This window comes from Scardinius erythrophthalmus (genome assembly GCF_964197995.2).
Source record: "Scardinius erythrophthalmus genome assembly, chromosome: 7".
In the NCBI taxonomy this organism is placed as follows: domain Eukaryota; kingdom Metazoa; phylum Chordata; class Actinopteri; order Cypriniformes; family Leuciscidae; genus Scardinius; species Scardinius erythrophthalmus.
This window is the reverse complement of record NC_138227.1, coordinates 25,544,272-25,560,250: the sequence shown is the minus strand read 5'-3', so window position 1 is coordinate 25,560,250 and position 15,979 is coordinate 25,544,272. Positions and strand designations below refer to the sequence as shown.

Genomic DNA, 15,979 nt, shown 5'->3' with positions numbered 1-15,979 from the left:
GCGAGCTTCTCCTCCCGTCCATACGTTAATCTCTCTAATGTGCGACAGAGAGTTGCGTGGTTATGACTCAATCGTTAGCCTACTTTTACAAAAACTGCTTCTACGGGGCCATAACATAAGCTACAAGGTAATGGAGCATTTTATACATTGTCGTGTTTCTTTAGAAATAAATAATGGACAAATGGAGTCTTCAAACGCCTCAGATGTAAAGTTATTCGCTATCAAAGTGACGCCAAAATGAATGGGAGTCAATGGGATGCTAACTGCAGGTGAAGTTCTGCTACAAGATGGTGGCACGCGGCTGGCTTCAACTTCCGGTCGACTTCCTTCCCGCCTGGATGCTAACTGTCTTCCTCTTTCAATGTTGAAAAAGATTTTACTGCTTAATATTTTTGTGGAAACCATGACACACTGCCATTCAAAAGTTTAAGGTAAGTAAGAAAAAAAAGAAACACTTTTATTCACATTAAATGTGACATTTAAAAGTGACAAAGGCATTTATAATGTTACGAAAGATTTCTATTTCAAATAAATGCTGTTTTTTAAATTTTCTATTCATACCAAGAATCCTGAAAAAAATGTACGATTTCCACAAAAATATTAAGCAGTCAAAGCTGCAAAGTACCATTATTAAAATGTAGAACCAATATCAATTGAGCACCAAATCAGTATATTAGAATAATTTCTATGATATGTTATTCACTTAAAACAACTATAAAACAAATAGTATTTTATTTAAATGTACCGGTAATTGTCAATGTGTTGTGGTGGTAGTGGCATAACACCTTCACAACACAACACAATTACAAATGTGCTGAAAGGATGTCAGCATGTGCTAAAAGTGTTGCTAAAATTCTCAGTATTGGTTTGCCCGCGTTCCTGGATGTCTCTGGAGAACGGGAGGGCGACGCTGCAGCCCTCTGGACAACCAGTAGAGGGCACAGTTCTTCATTACAGCTGCCATGCTGGCTTCCTATTGGACGGTTTCAATATCTCTCACTGTACCAAACTGGGCAAATGGGACTCACCTAAACCACTCTGTGTCTGTGAGTATAGATATGATTTGAGTTAACTGTCAATTACACAAACTCAACTGTATGTGTTTTATTAATATGAATGATCTGTTTAACTTTATGTGGCTCTTGTTTTCCCCCCATGTATTTGTGCATCATCAGATGACAGTAACTATACAGGTAAGACACAAGATTATATTATTTCATTTCTCATATGTGAGGTCACTTTTATTATACTTTTATATAAATCCAAATTGCAGACCTCAATTCTCATTGAGTGAAAATCTAAATTGTAATGCTTTATTCACCCACAAGAGGGCTGTATTTTACCATCAGTTGTGTGAAATCCACAATGCATCATTAGAATCTCCATTATTATAGTGCTATTTGTGTATATGTGTAAAAAACATGCTTTGCTTTATAAATGTATCTAGTTTTACCATCCAGAACATTTTTGTTTCTATATCATTGCTAAATTAAATATTGTATGAGAGAACTGTTGTTTCATGTGGATGTAAGCCACTTTATGATCCTATTTATTTATAATTTGATCAACAACAAGATTTTCAGATAAAAATCATATGAATATATGTAAATATGCCTCTGTATCTTCACTAGTTCTTTTCAATTGGTTATACAGTATAACAAAGAGAGTTTTAACCCTCTGGTGCTCTTTGGTCACGTTTGGCTGAAAATTGTACTTTTTTTTTTTTTTTTTTTTTACTTCTTCGGATTGACACTTCGTGCTATGTGAACACACGCACAATTGTGGACTTGATTCGAAAAGGTAAAATGGTCCTAAAAAGTAGTCACACACAGAGTCGCACTCAAAAATTACCGCCCTAGAAATGAATGGGGGGCGGCGGGGGCTTTTTTGGGGCACAATCTACCAATCAGCAGGAAAAAAGCACACAGCAATGAAGGGGTTAATAAAAAAAAGAAAAGAAAATCAAATTGTATGGATTAATTAATTAATTATATTGTATTGTAAAATTGGTCAAAAAGTAGAAAAGGGATCTGCACTTAGGGCAAAGGCTCAACAGAGGCTCAATATTATACTTCAACAGAGGCCACAAAAAGACGGGCAAAAAGGTGCTATAAAGTGCGAAGGGTAAAATGTTTTCGAGTTCTACGCTTCATCAGGCCATATAATTGCAGATGCACACCTGCGTTCATTTAAAGTGCACATTATTGTTTGTGTGGTAAATCGTGTGAGCTTATTTCGTCCATTTGATTGAAAGACCTGAAAAAACCCATACATTTACATAGACCCCTCCCTCGAAGAAAGTGGTTGAAAGTGGACAAAAGAGGTTGATTAAAACATCAGGTGTCAACGGGAATGTTTCTTCCTCATCTACTTCTGATCTGATTGACCAAAAGCCATCTTAATAGTGTAAAAAGGGCATTTGATTGGTCAAAAATCTGTGTAGTCCAGGATATCATGAATATTTTTTATCTTTTCCCAGGAGAGAAAAAGTGTACCTTATTAGATATATCTATATGTATATATCTAAACTTCATGTTTAGTACACTAACATATACAGTGGAAGATAACACACATGATCTAAAAGATACAAATTCATTTTTACAACATAGGGTCTTGAAAAAGACAAATATTCCATGCATAGATGACTAACATTCTATTTATATGAGGACATATAAGTTTCATGCATAATAATAATAAAGAATAAGCAAAATGCTGTTTAAAATAGTTTTAGATGAATATAGAATGTAGTAGTAGGACTTTGTCAACTACCAGACTATAGAATCTCATTATAATTCTTCAGGCTGCCAGAATCTCTCAGCATTAATACAAGTGCCCCTCCAAGCAAGACTGTAGCACCCTCTCATTCATCCATCCCTCCCTTTAATTGCCTTCCATTCCTCTCAATCCCTCTGTCCATTCTTTCATTTCCCCTCGTTTCTTTCAGCTCTGCTGAGTTAGACTATCAAGCCACGCAAATGCGCTCTCTCTCTCTCTCTCTGTAAACTCACAGCGAGAGATCACCGCCTACTTAGTGCACTCTCAGCAGGCTGAAGATTAACACTTGGTCAAGTGTGTAGATATGTGTGTATGTCTGCCCTGTGTCTATATGAATGTATATGAGGTTAGGTGTGTATCTCAGCAAAGTGTGTGTGCATAAATTCATGCCTGTGCATGTGTATGGGGTGGTGATTACATTGCTCTTACCGTGCTCGTTGAAGGATAATTCAGCATAAAGGTGACCTTTTGTTTGCCAGCCCTCTATAAACTCACATACCCATAGACTAAACACGTAATACGCATGTGCACGGCGTCAGCATTTTCATCTGCATTGTTTATCCTTTTGATCTTTCATTCAAAAAATTCACAAAAATCTAACCTTTCATTGAAGTTAAAAATTGAAAGTGGGGGGTAAATCACATTATGAAATCAATGTTTTTCTCCAAAACACGCTGGCCATAATTGTTGGCACCCTGTTATTAAATACTTTTTGCAACCTCCTTTTGCCAAGATAACAGTTCTGAGTTTTCTTCTATAATGCCTGATGAGTTTGGACAACACCTGACAAGAGATCAGAGACCATTCCTCCATGCAGAATCTCTCCAGATCCTTCAGATTCCCAGATCCATGTTGGTGCTTCTTCTCTTCAGTTCACTCCACTCATCAGGCCAGGGAACTGTGACGGTCATGGCCGAAGCTTCATTTTGTGCTCAGTTACCCATTTTTGTGTTGATTTTGATGTTTGTTTTGGACCGTTGGCGGATGGAAGATCCAACCACGGCCCATTATAAGATTTCTAGCAGAGGCCGTCAGGTTTTGATTTTTTATCTGTTGATATTTGATAGAATCCACAATACCATGTATCTGAACAAGATGTCCAGGACCTCCAGCAAATAAATAGGCCCACAACATATAAGATCCAGCAGTGTATTTAACCATAGGCATGGGGTACTCTTCATCCCTGTTTGCACCAAACACATCTGGTGGGTTTGCTGCCAAAAAGCTATTTTTTTTGTTTCATCTGACCACAGAACCCTGTGCCGTTTGAAGTTCCAGTCGTGTCTGACCACTGAATATGCTGGAGTTTATTTTTTGAGGAGTGAGGAGCATTTTTCTTGAAAACCTCCCAAACAACATGTGGGGATGGAGGGGTTGTTTGATCATTTTTTTTAGGCTTTCTGACCCCAGGACTCAACTAATCTCTGCAATTCTCCATCTGTGATCCTTGGAGAGTCTTTGGCCACTCAAACTTTCCTCCTCACCGTGCATTAAGACAATATAGACACACGTCCTCTTCCTGGCAGATCCGTAACATCTTTAGTTGATTATAACTTCTTAATTATTGCCCTGATGGCCAAAATGGGGATTTTCAATTCTTTAGATATTTTCTTACATTGTGAAGGATGATTCAGGGAATTTGGCCTTTGTGCTTCCTCATATTTAAACTCCTGTGAAACAAGAAAGCATAGCTAGACAATTTCATGTTCCTAGTCACCCTGGTGTGCTAAAAAAGGTAAATATTAAAGGGGTCATATAATGCCATTTTTGTACAAGCTAATATGATTCTTTAGGGTTTAAATTAAAAGTTTGTAATATACTTTAATTAAAAATTCTCATTAGTATTGTAAGAAAACACTCATTTTACCTGGTCAAAAACAGCTCTGTTTTCAGCACGCCGTTTCAGTGCATGTGTCTTTAAATGATAATGAGCTTTGCTCACCCTGCCCCTCTGTTCTGTGCATACACCGTTTGAAATAATAACACAATATCCATAACACCTGGTTCATTATAAACGTGGGATTATGAATTATATTGAGAACGTCGTACATAGAAAACATGCTGTAATGTACCCTGAGTGTAAACCTTAGATGCATTCATCGTGAAGCCTGCAGCAAGGTTTGCAAATTTGCAAAGATTAATATAAATATTAATATAAAGGTTAATAAAACATTACACTCACTTCTGGAGGTTCAGCAGGAACACGTTGGTACCGATCCGTTTTTTCTCGTTTGTAAAGCTGTCTGATGTGAAATGATTCGCGCAAACATGAAAGCATGGACGATCGTGGGGAATCCCCGTGAGGGAATCCCCGCGTCAATCCTTTGGGCATATCCCTTCAAAAACAAAACTCGGCCACTGCATCTTCAACGGTTCGGATTTAGGAACATCAAAATGACTGCTGTGTTCCTTATTACACCGAAGAACAATCGCAGACGCCATTCTGCTCATAGACAGCGCTCCAGTGAGGGTATCATCAATGACGCGCGGACTATGATGACAGACAACTCGCTCACGAGCGAGGGCGGGTCTGTGTTGAAACTCTGCTGTCACTCACCAATCGTGGGAGGGGCGTCGATTTTGTGACGTCACAAAATCGAACGGCTTGATTTCAGAGAGGGTCAAACATGGATTTTTATCATTTTATGATGGTTGTGTACAGGCACTGCCAACACACATTTCAGTACAATCAACTTGTAAAAGTGCATGTACCATTATATGACCCCTTTAATGGGAATATACTTCAGAGATATTTTTCTCATAATAAATTCTAGGGGTGCCAACAAGTATGGCCAGCGTGTTTTGGAGAAAAACATTTATTTCATAATGTGATTTACCCCCCAATTTCAATTTTTTACTTCAATGAAAGGTTAGATTTTTGCGAATTTTTTTTAAGGAAAGATCAAAAGGATAAACAATGCAGATTTATTTTTTACAGCCATTTTTTATCATATTTATCAGGGGTGCCATCAATTTTGACCACCACTGTATCTATCTATCTATCTATCTATCTATATATATATATATATATATATATATATATATATATATATATATATATATATATATATATAAGAAATTTCCTTCAAGGTTTGCACCTAAGTTAATTACTAATGGTCTTTGCAACGGAAGTGAATCGATCAAAACTAACTTCAACTGGACAATAACTTTATTCTAAACTTTAATTTCTTATTATCACTGTAAAGCTGCTTTGAAACAGTCCATATTGTTAAAGGGTTAGTTCACCCAAAAATTCTGTCAGTAATTACGCGTAAGACTTTCGTTCATCTTCGGAACACAAATTAAGATATTTCTGATGAAATCTGAGTGCTGTCTCACTCCTCCACAGGCTTATGGACACTATAACTTGCTGGCCCAGAAAATGTATTAAAGACATTGTTAGTAATGACTACTTAACGCTTAAACACTACGTAAAAAGACTCGACGCCCAGAGAGAAGGAAATGAAAAGTGGAATAAAGTCGTTATTTTTGTTTGTTTTTGCGCACAAAAAGTATTCTCGTCGCTTTATAAACTTAAGGTTGAGCCACTGGAGTCTCTTGGACTATATTAACAATGTCTTTAATACATTTTCTGGGCCAGCAAGTTAAGGTGTCCATAAGCCTGTGGAGGAGTGATCCAGCTCTCAGATTTCATCAAAAATATCTTAATTTGTGTTCCGAAGATGAACGAAAGTCTTACGGGGTTGGAACAACATGAGGGTGAGGAACTACTGACAGAATTTTCATTTTTGGGTGAACTAACCCTTTAAAAGCGCTATATAAATGAAGGTGACTATAAACCCCTCTATAGGACGTGGTTACTTTATGAACAAGAACACAAAATATCATTCTGTTTTGTGTATAATTATTTTGTATAAATACATGTATGTATTTAAGAAATAGTTGCATGTATATACTGTTTACATATTTATACATAATTTTGTATTAAATATATACATGCATGTGTGTTTATATATACAAAATAATTGTACACACACACATGTAAACACAAACTTGTATTTATTTTTTATTATATAGATCATGATTAATCATTGCACAGCACTAATATTTAGTTATCACATAAACTAAAGGGTAATTATATATCCTCACAGGTGGCTCCTCCGGCCTTTCTTTTATTAAATAACAACTAAAGATCAGGGATGAATAATTAATGACTGACATATGGAGAGAGCAGATTCAAAGGGAGCTCCAAATGTCACTGGATATATCAGGTCCTGAAGTTCACAGTGGTTCATGTCATCAATTTCAGCTCTACTCTGTTGTTTTTAGAGTATTTAAAGTGAATAGAGGAATGCAGAGGACTGTGGCAACAAAAGTGACATACGTGCTATATAAGCAAATAATATAATATGCAAAAGCACAGATAAGATCAGATGGATGGATGGATGGATGATAGATAGATTACAAAAAGCTATTCAGTCAAGAGCAGTGAGTGATTTCCTTGTCTTTTGTTGTTTGATTAACATTAATAACACAACAGGGATATTAGGCTGATGTCACTTTAAGATATAACACATTGATTCGTTGAATACAATTATTTTGTGGTGAATTAAATACTACAGAAAAAACAAATATAAATTCTATCTTAAAAAAAGAAGTAAATTCTATACAAGTACCCAATTTAAGCTTGTATAAATTAAAGCGTAAATATCAACGTTAAAATACTAAGTAAAACCTACTCTCAACTTTCTGATACTGGTGTTTCCATCATGCACTGGGGTATGAATAATTAATAAGGTTGCATTTTCACTGTTTTCCAGGGCTGAATCCGGATCGCGCTCTATACCCTCAAATAGGGCATTATTTGAGGGGACAGCCATTTGTAGTAGTGTCTGAAACCATGGTGGACGTTATTGAGTGCACTCATTCTGTCCCACATTGCACTGCAATAACGAGTGTACAGCCGATGTACGCTCAACGGCTGTCTGAATTCGCTTACTGGTTTTCATTCACCTCTTCAAGTGAACCGTATTGGTGGACTAACGTAGGGAATAGTGATTGTTTAGGGGTTTAGGAGGCGATTTCAGATTCAGCCCAGCTTTATTTACACTGTTGTTATTAGGTTTAGTAAATTGCTGTTTTGTGACATCTGGAGTACAATTTCTACTCAAAAAGACACGTTCATACTGTGAATGATCCAATGAATGTTATCGTTGTTGTGTAGGCCTATTGTGTACTGTGTATCAAGTATTGAGGTCTCTGTGTTTTTCGGTGATACCATATTACTTATGTTGTCTACACATAGGCCTATCTATTATTCACTTATGTTTGCACTTTAAAAGCATGGCTTAATTCAGTGTTATGGTGTTTGAGTAAAATGTACTTGAAACAGAGTATTGCAAAGTGAACTTCAACTAAGTAGAATTTACCTGGCCAAGTTAGTTACTTATTTTCTTGGTTAATTTTACTCAACTTAGTTGAGTACATTTTACTTAATTCCATATGTGAAATTTACTTAAAAATATGCGTGCAAAAACTTGCAGTTTAGAAAGAGTGATCGTTTTGATAGATAGATAGATAGATAGATAGATAGATAGATAGATAGATAGATAGATAGATAGATAGATAGATAGATAGATAGATAGATAGATAGATAGATAGATAGATAGATAGATAGATAGATAGATCAACTGTATGACTTTTGATTCTGATTCAGAAGAGAGCGTTTACTTTAACCCCGCCCCCTCTGCTATACACCACTACAGTTCGTCTGTCAGTGGTTCAGTAACAGTTCTCTGCTGTCAGCTCTGAGTGCGGATCTCTGTGCGTTTGGTGGTCAATCTTTCCCCCTCTCCTGTCGGCGGATTAAAGGATTATGCCGCAGCACAGTTGCTATTTTTTTCTATATTTTGATCAGATGCCGGGATAATATGCTCGACAGCTTAAAACTTAATCAAGTGTTGTGAGAGGCGCGGTAAATAAAGCAACGCTAGAGGATTTGGGGAGCGCGTAATGTCGCTCAACGCCACCTGTTTTTCTCTCCTGTCGTGAACCATGAGCATTGCTGTACTACAAACACACCGTCTGTGACTGTGCAAGGGAAAGAGACAATAACTGCCCGATGGCGCATTTGTTTGTGCCCAACAATGAAAGCGTGATTTCTGTAGTTCGTGCTTTTACATGTTTGGAGAGTTGGTTTATGTTGGAGCGCTTTCTGTGACAGGACATCAGTGATTTGGTTTCGGAGTCTAAACTACGGAGAAGATTCTTAAAGATTAAAAACAAAAAGTCTCGGAAGACTTTAAAATATTCTGAAGGGTCTGGGGATTCTAAAAGATTCTGAATATTAAACAAGTGGTCTGAAGATTCCAAAGAGTCAAAAGATTCTGAAAGATTTTAAACGTGCGCAAGACTAAACTCAGAGAACGCGTTTCAAGAGGCGTTCAATAAATGACTGACACCAACGATGAAAATATATTACTAATGTAAACATATCAACCCCAACTAGTATATCCAGCAATTTCATGTTTTGACAAGGATTAACACATGCGTGTCTAAATATTACTTTGCGCTTAAAGCTGTTTTTGCGCTTTCCACACGCGGATCTGTTACTTTAAATTGGACACATCGCACGTGCTGACACTTTCGGCTTCGGATCCGAAGGCACAATTTAAGTTCAAAACGTATAAATATCGAATTGGATATTGATGGCATCCACGGAGGGGATCAGGACCTTGGGGAGAGTTTGGAGAAGCTTGGCTCTCCTTTACGCACTGCTAATCTTTCTCCCCTGGCCGTGTGCGGTTGCAGGCAAGAAGAAACTGTACATCGGAGCTCTGTTTCCCATGAGTGGAGGATGGCCCGGTGGTCAAGCGTGTCTCCCCGCAGCGCAGATGGCGTTAGACCTCGTGAACAACCGGAGCGACATTCTGCCGGACTACGAGCTGGAGCTCATTCATTACGACAGCATGGTAAGAACTGGTCAAAACTTTACGTTTACAATGTCCATATAACATATAAGTTTTCCTGATATTTACATATATTTAAATATTAAGTAGCCTATATGTTGTTCCATACTTTTGCTCATATAATCATATAATTGCATTCAAATTATATGATTACAAATATAATTTTAATCATATAATTGCATTCAAAATTGCAGTTGACATAGTTTGAAATAATCAGCATATATATATATATATATATATATATATATATATATATATATATAATTTATTTATATAAGTAATTATTATATCATTTTAAAAGAATGTTTTTTTTTTTTTTTTTTTTTTTTTGCAAATGGGTTTTGCTTTTAGATATAATTAATTTAAATGTACCTGTCCCAGCATATGTATTGGTAGATTTTTTGTTTTTGCATGACAATGAAATTGGCTTTACCACCATACACTTGCGAACATATTATACAATAGCATACAAGTAAGTTACTGAATACTTTCAGAAATATTCTAATATATTTCATGTCAAAATTAGATACAGTACTTATACTTCCAATCTCCTAATTTCCCAGTGTCATTTTAGCTAGTTTAATTGCATTTGATTAGAAATAGTGTTTTTCAACCATGTACAATGAATGAATATTTTTTCAAGGGTTTTTGCCGAGTACTTTAGGAACTAGAAACATCATTGCCCTGAGTGTGTTAATGTATTCAAATATTTCATGTTCAAGGACTGAAACATAGATAAGTACCAGATGTTAATTTAAGATGGCATGAAATTATCAGTGTTTAGCAGGTGCTTCGTTAATATTGTGGCACTGATTGTATCTTGAGATTCAGGAGTTGGTATCGAATTGACATTGCAGTTGTTGGTACATTAATATTTCACAACTCGCTGCACTTGGCTGTTATCAACAGCCTGCAAGGCTTCAGCTGCATCAAGTAATTTGGCTTCCTAAAAATACTCCTAAATTCATGCACCAAGAATGCTTATGTATGCCTTTAGCATTGCAGAGTTTTCAAAAAGAACACCCCCAAAATTGTATTCCTTAGTGCATTTTGTTTATTTTTTGTGCAATATGCATTAAAAGAAAATTTTTCTGACTTTTGTCAAAAGTTGGTTTCAGTTCTGTCAGCATCTGAAAGTGCATTTAAATATGTCATCAGTGCTGGTTTGATAGCTAAAATGACTGATAGTAAATATGTGCAAGAGTCTGCAATTGTGATGTATCTCTTATCACTGCCAATGAATACGTAGCACTTTCAGAAGTTCAAAGTGGGTTTTTAGTTTAGTTTTCTCAGAGTGGTTCTGAACACCCCATAGGTGAGGAAACGGTTAAAGAGTGTTCTAACTGGACAGAGATGTGTTGTACCATGGTTGTGATTGGTGAACCACACTCTGCATTGCAATCGCACTCAATATAGAGGAAAAATCAGGGAGAGGAGGGTTGGCATGGCAACAGCCACCAGTGAAACCACAGTTCAAACAAACTTGCATCCCTGTAGATCTCGTAAGGATAAGGAGGTTCTTCTACAGAGTCTTGTGTATCTGCAGCACCTGTCTGACCGCTCACAAATGAGAGGTTCTTACAGATGAATCATAACATTCTGTAAGGTTTCAAAATAGTCATCGTCTTCCCAGTTAGTTCACTAAACCTCCTACTGGCTTAAGAATCCGCATCCACCTGTGAATTCGTCGAATTTGACCCACATTGAAAAGCATTCAAAAGTCTTAGGAATTAATGATTTGGATACAGTGGGTGTATTAAAGATTTTTTTTCTGAATCCAAAATATATTATAAAAAATAAAAAATATATTCATTTAGTTACACATTTTGTGTGGAAAAGAGATAATTGCATTTGAAGGGCCATTTACACAACACCTTTTTGAACTAAAAAAACGAACTCTGTTTTGGCAATGTTTTATTTACACAATGAATTTTGGAGGCCTGTAAAACTTTTGAAAACAGGTTCTAAAGTGCAAAGTTTTGAAAACAATGCTCTCAAAACGTGAATTTGTGAAAACTGACGTTGCGCGTATTGTTCATTGCATAGTGTTTCTTTACAAAGTGACATCGCCACATACAGCGTTTTTAGTCATTTTCGCAGATCCATTTCAATGGGGATTCAACGTTTTGATAACGTTGTTGTCTCTATGCGAAAAAGGATTTTTTTTTCATTTTTTGGAACATATTTGTTGTGTAAATGTACACTTAAAGGTGCAGTAAGGCCCTGTGTCCTCCAAAGCGTTTTTTTCACATTCTGCTTGTTCAACGTCAACAAATGACAACAAGAAGCATAATAACGGAACAAAATTATTTAAAACAAGAGCCAGAGTAAATACGTTGTATCGATATTCCATATCATAGCAAGCAAAGCGTCTCAACTAAAAAAAGAAAAAAAAAACGCTGCTCTGCCAAACCGCTCTCAAGTGCCCACAGCTAGGCGTTTTCAGCTGGCTGATTTCTGACAAACGCTTCTGAGAAAGTGGATCGGACCAAGCAGCACAACACGCTTAGTCAATCAGCACTAGGGGGCGTGTCTACTCATGATGGTGAGGAGAGAAAGTGAGCCAATCAGCAGTAGGAAGCGTGTCCACTCATGATGGGGTAGGAGAGAGAGTGAGCCAATCAACAGTAGGGGGTGTGTCCACTCATGATGGGGTAGGAGAGTGAGCCAATCAGCAGTAGGGGACGTGTCCACTCATGATGGGGTAGGAGAGAGAGTGAGCCAATCAGCAGTAGGGGGCGTGTCCACTCATGATGGGGTAGGAGAGAGTGTGAGCCAATCACCAGTAGGGGCCGTGTCCACTCATGATGGGGGAGGAGAGAGAGTGAGCCAATCAGCAGTAGGGGGCGTGTCCACTCATGATGGGGGAGGAGAGAGAGTGAGCCAATCAGTAGTAGGGGGCGTGTCCACTCATGATGGGAGAGGAGAGAGAGAGTGAGCCAATCAGCAGTAGGGGGGCGTGTCCACTCATGATGGTGAGGAGAGAGAGAGTGAGCCAATCAGCAGTAGGAGCCGTGTCCACTCATGATGGTGAGGAGAGAGAGTGAGCCAATCACCAGTAGGAGCCGTGTCCACTCATGATGGGGGAGGAGAGAGTGTGAGCCAATCACCAGTAGGGGGCGTGTCCACTCATGATGGGGGAGGAGAGAGAGTGAGCAAGAGGGAAATTTGAAGAAAGACTGTAGAAAGAGAGATGGCTGAGAGACATTACAAAAGAGAAAAGGTCAGACGAATATCCCTGGAAAAAGAAGGGTTATGATCAGGCCAGAGCTTTAGGACCCGCGTTAATATTAGAAAAGCTTTCCAGCGCTGGAGCGACCGAAGCAGGAAGGCCTGAAAATGGATGCAGAGGTTGAGTTGTTTCTGATCTATACTTGTGTAGCATTGCCATGTTTCACAGAGTTTCAAGATATGCTGTTGTTGTAAGTAATGTTAGCTATAGGGACAGGATATTTTTGAGTGTCATTGTTTGTCTGGAGCTGCTGTGCTGCTGGTGACTAAAAACAAACTGTTGCTTATATATACTCTTGTGTACACTGCATGTTAATTTTCTGATCCTCCTTGTTGTTCGTTCGTCATCTTCGCTTTATTTTACATAAAGCATTATTTTGCTTTGCTTCAGCTATGACAAAGAGACATCCTCTCTTGCATGGTATGTTTGTACATTTGGGGGGCGGAGCAATGAATGGAGGTGTGTGTTTCTTTGGGTTGATTTCAAATATCAGCAGTGTTTAACAGTGATTCTCACAAATCGCTTACTGCACCTTTAAGGGCCTTTGTAAATATAACATATTTTTGGGTCAAATTTAAAAGGTCATAATTTTTTCTTTAAATATGGGTTCATATATAAAGAAAAAGATGGAGCCCTTTTTAAAAGAAATAAATAAAATAATTTTGTAAAAACGGTCACAAAACCTTTTATTTTTTATCTTTAAATGACATGTAATGATTGTATTAAAAAAAGGTGTTTTTTACCAACACAAAAAAAGACCGGAACAATAGAAAGACAATAGAAAGGTTAAATTGTTTTTCCATTTCTCATTCTTCAAAATAGCTGTAGTCGTCATATTACATAGGCCTATAATCCTTTAGCTAATACTTTTATCCAAAGTGACTTTCAAATGAGAAAAATCGCAACCAATTTATCATATGGAGCTAGCTATATTAGAAGTACTGCAATAATCATGATTTAATTCACCTTAATTCATGATTTAATGAAAATGATGTCTATAATTCCTGATATTATTAACGGCTTTCCAGAAATGTCACCATATTTGGCCCATGATGTATGAAGTCTCTGTTTTAATTTAGCATGCAGGTGAAAAAGTAGAAAAATGCAATATTCGGAATGGCAGAGTGTGACTTGGTATAAATGTCATGTGTTGGTATGCCGTGGAGATGGAAGAGCAGGTGTGAAGTGCTCAGACTTGTTGACATTTAAACCGGCAGATATTTTGAGCATTTCCTCTTGATTGGTGAGCACTTCATACCTGGATGAGATACTAATCAAAATTGCTTTTGGGTGTCAGAAATGTAATTACAAAGGGAGAAAATCAAATTTGATGTGGGTTTTGCATTTAATTATTGTTCAAAGAATCTCAGGCATGTTTAGGGCATTCGTTTAATCTCTCTCAAATAGCCAATTATCACGCAGAGCAATGTTTGCATAGAAACATGAAAGTCACCTCAAAATTCCAATTTCATTTGACATTTGATAAATATTTATTTCATAAATTAGTGTTATTGTAACCCCTGCCATGCTCTGGCTGCAGAACACAGATAATTTTTTTCTAATCCATTTTATTCCCCTTCCTTTTTTAAAATGGCACTTTTAGGAAATTATCCACAGGAGATTTGCGTTTTAATTAATTGAGACCAACTAGATTTGAACTTCTTATGAAGAAAATGTGAGTCATGCAAAACTTGCTGACATGATGCTACGGTGTTGTGGGTGGTTATTTGGTGGTCGCTAGGGTGCTGGGATTGGTTGCTAGGTGGTTGCTTATTGGCACAAGTCAAAAGGACCCACCGCCAAGTTTCTATGATATTTTAGATATGGCGTGGGTCCTTTCTTCAATTATCTTAATATATATATAATTTTTTTTTTTTTACATTTTATCATCTGCCAGGAAAAAATTGTAAGTCTGATCACTTAATAAAATCAAGTAATATCAAACCTCTCCCTAATATTTTGAGGTATCATTTACTTTATATCCATAATACAAACAGCATGGAATTACACAACAAATGCAGTACTTAGTGTTAGGGGTTTGTTTAGTATGAACAATAGTTATGCTTACATTAGCATACACTACTAATAATTACTGTTGTCACTATAATTAGAATGATAGAAAATTGCAAATTTTATGATACAAATTTCAAAACTGCATTTGGCTTTTCATTCATTGCTATGATACTGGTCACAAAGAAAGAGCTTTTCACAGGCGCTGATGCTACAAGTTGTGGTCCATCGAGTGTGTGTGTATGAGATATTTAAGATATTTACAGGGACCCCCTTGCACAGATACACTCACCCTCTCCAGACGGTTGCCATGGTTATATCAAAGCTCAGCCTGCAAACTTTGATCAATTATTAACCGTGATAGAGCGAGACCGAGGTAGAGAGAGAGAGATAGAGAGAGAGAGACTGATGCTCTGATGAGACACTTGTGTTTTCCCTGTTTTAATTGGCATCTGTTGTATCCAGATTGTAACGAGAAGGATTTCCATATCCGAATGCATGCTTTATTCATTCTCATCAGGGTTCAGGGATGCAGAATCACAGTTTAGAAACAACAAATCAACACTTGCAAGTTAATATAAGGCAGAACAGCAGATAAAGACTCATTCACAGTCTGAGTCACGGGAGGACGTGTTTTGCTCCGTTGGAATGAGACATTTAGCATTTGAATCTGTATAGTAAACAAAGTCGAAGCTACCGATCTGGCTTGCGCTGTATGCCATGATCTCTTTATTTTTATGCACACTCTGCTTGCCTTCACCAAATATCATGACTCCATCAAAAGACTTGTAAGTTTTATTTTATTAGTCTGATAGTTTTTGCCATGAAGAGAGCCACAGGTGCTGACATGGCATTACATAAAACTATACTAGACTATACTATACTCATTAGTCACATACATAATGGAAATTATTAGCAAGAAAGAATGAATGGGATGTTAAATTTTAACTGGGGTAAGAAACAGGATGCAGAATTGCAATTCAAATTTAAATCTAAGGAAGTAGATTTAAAATAAACTGGAATTCAGGTGAAT

At 37.1% G+C, this 15,979-nt stretch overlaps 1 protein-coding gene across 2 annotated transcripts in view; it reads left to right on the top strand.

Annotated features, from left to right (window-relative positions):
* Positions 1-922: 922 nt before the first annotated feature.
* The window catches only part of gabbr1a (gamma-aminobutyric acid (GABA) B receptor, 1a), a 72,137-nt gene continuing 57,080 nt past the window's right edge, over positions 923-15,979 (top strand). Inside the window, exons 1-3 of one of the 2 annotated variants that reach the window (XM_081369749.1) lie at positions 923-1,046; positions 1,176-1,193; positions 9,547-9,707. In XM_081369749.1, coding sequence (XP_081225875.1) covers positions 9,582-9,707 — 126 coding nt within the window. In that variant the 5' untranslated portion in view covers positions 923-1,046; positions 1,176-1,193; positions 9,547-9,581. Of the gene's footprint in view, positions 1,047-1,175; positions 1,194-8,519; positions 9,708-15,979 lie in introns of those variants that run through there. The other variant, XM_081369748.1, reaches the window with a different exon arrangement.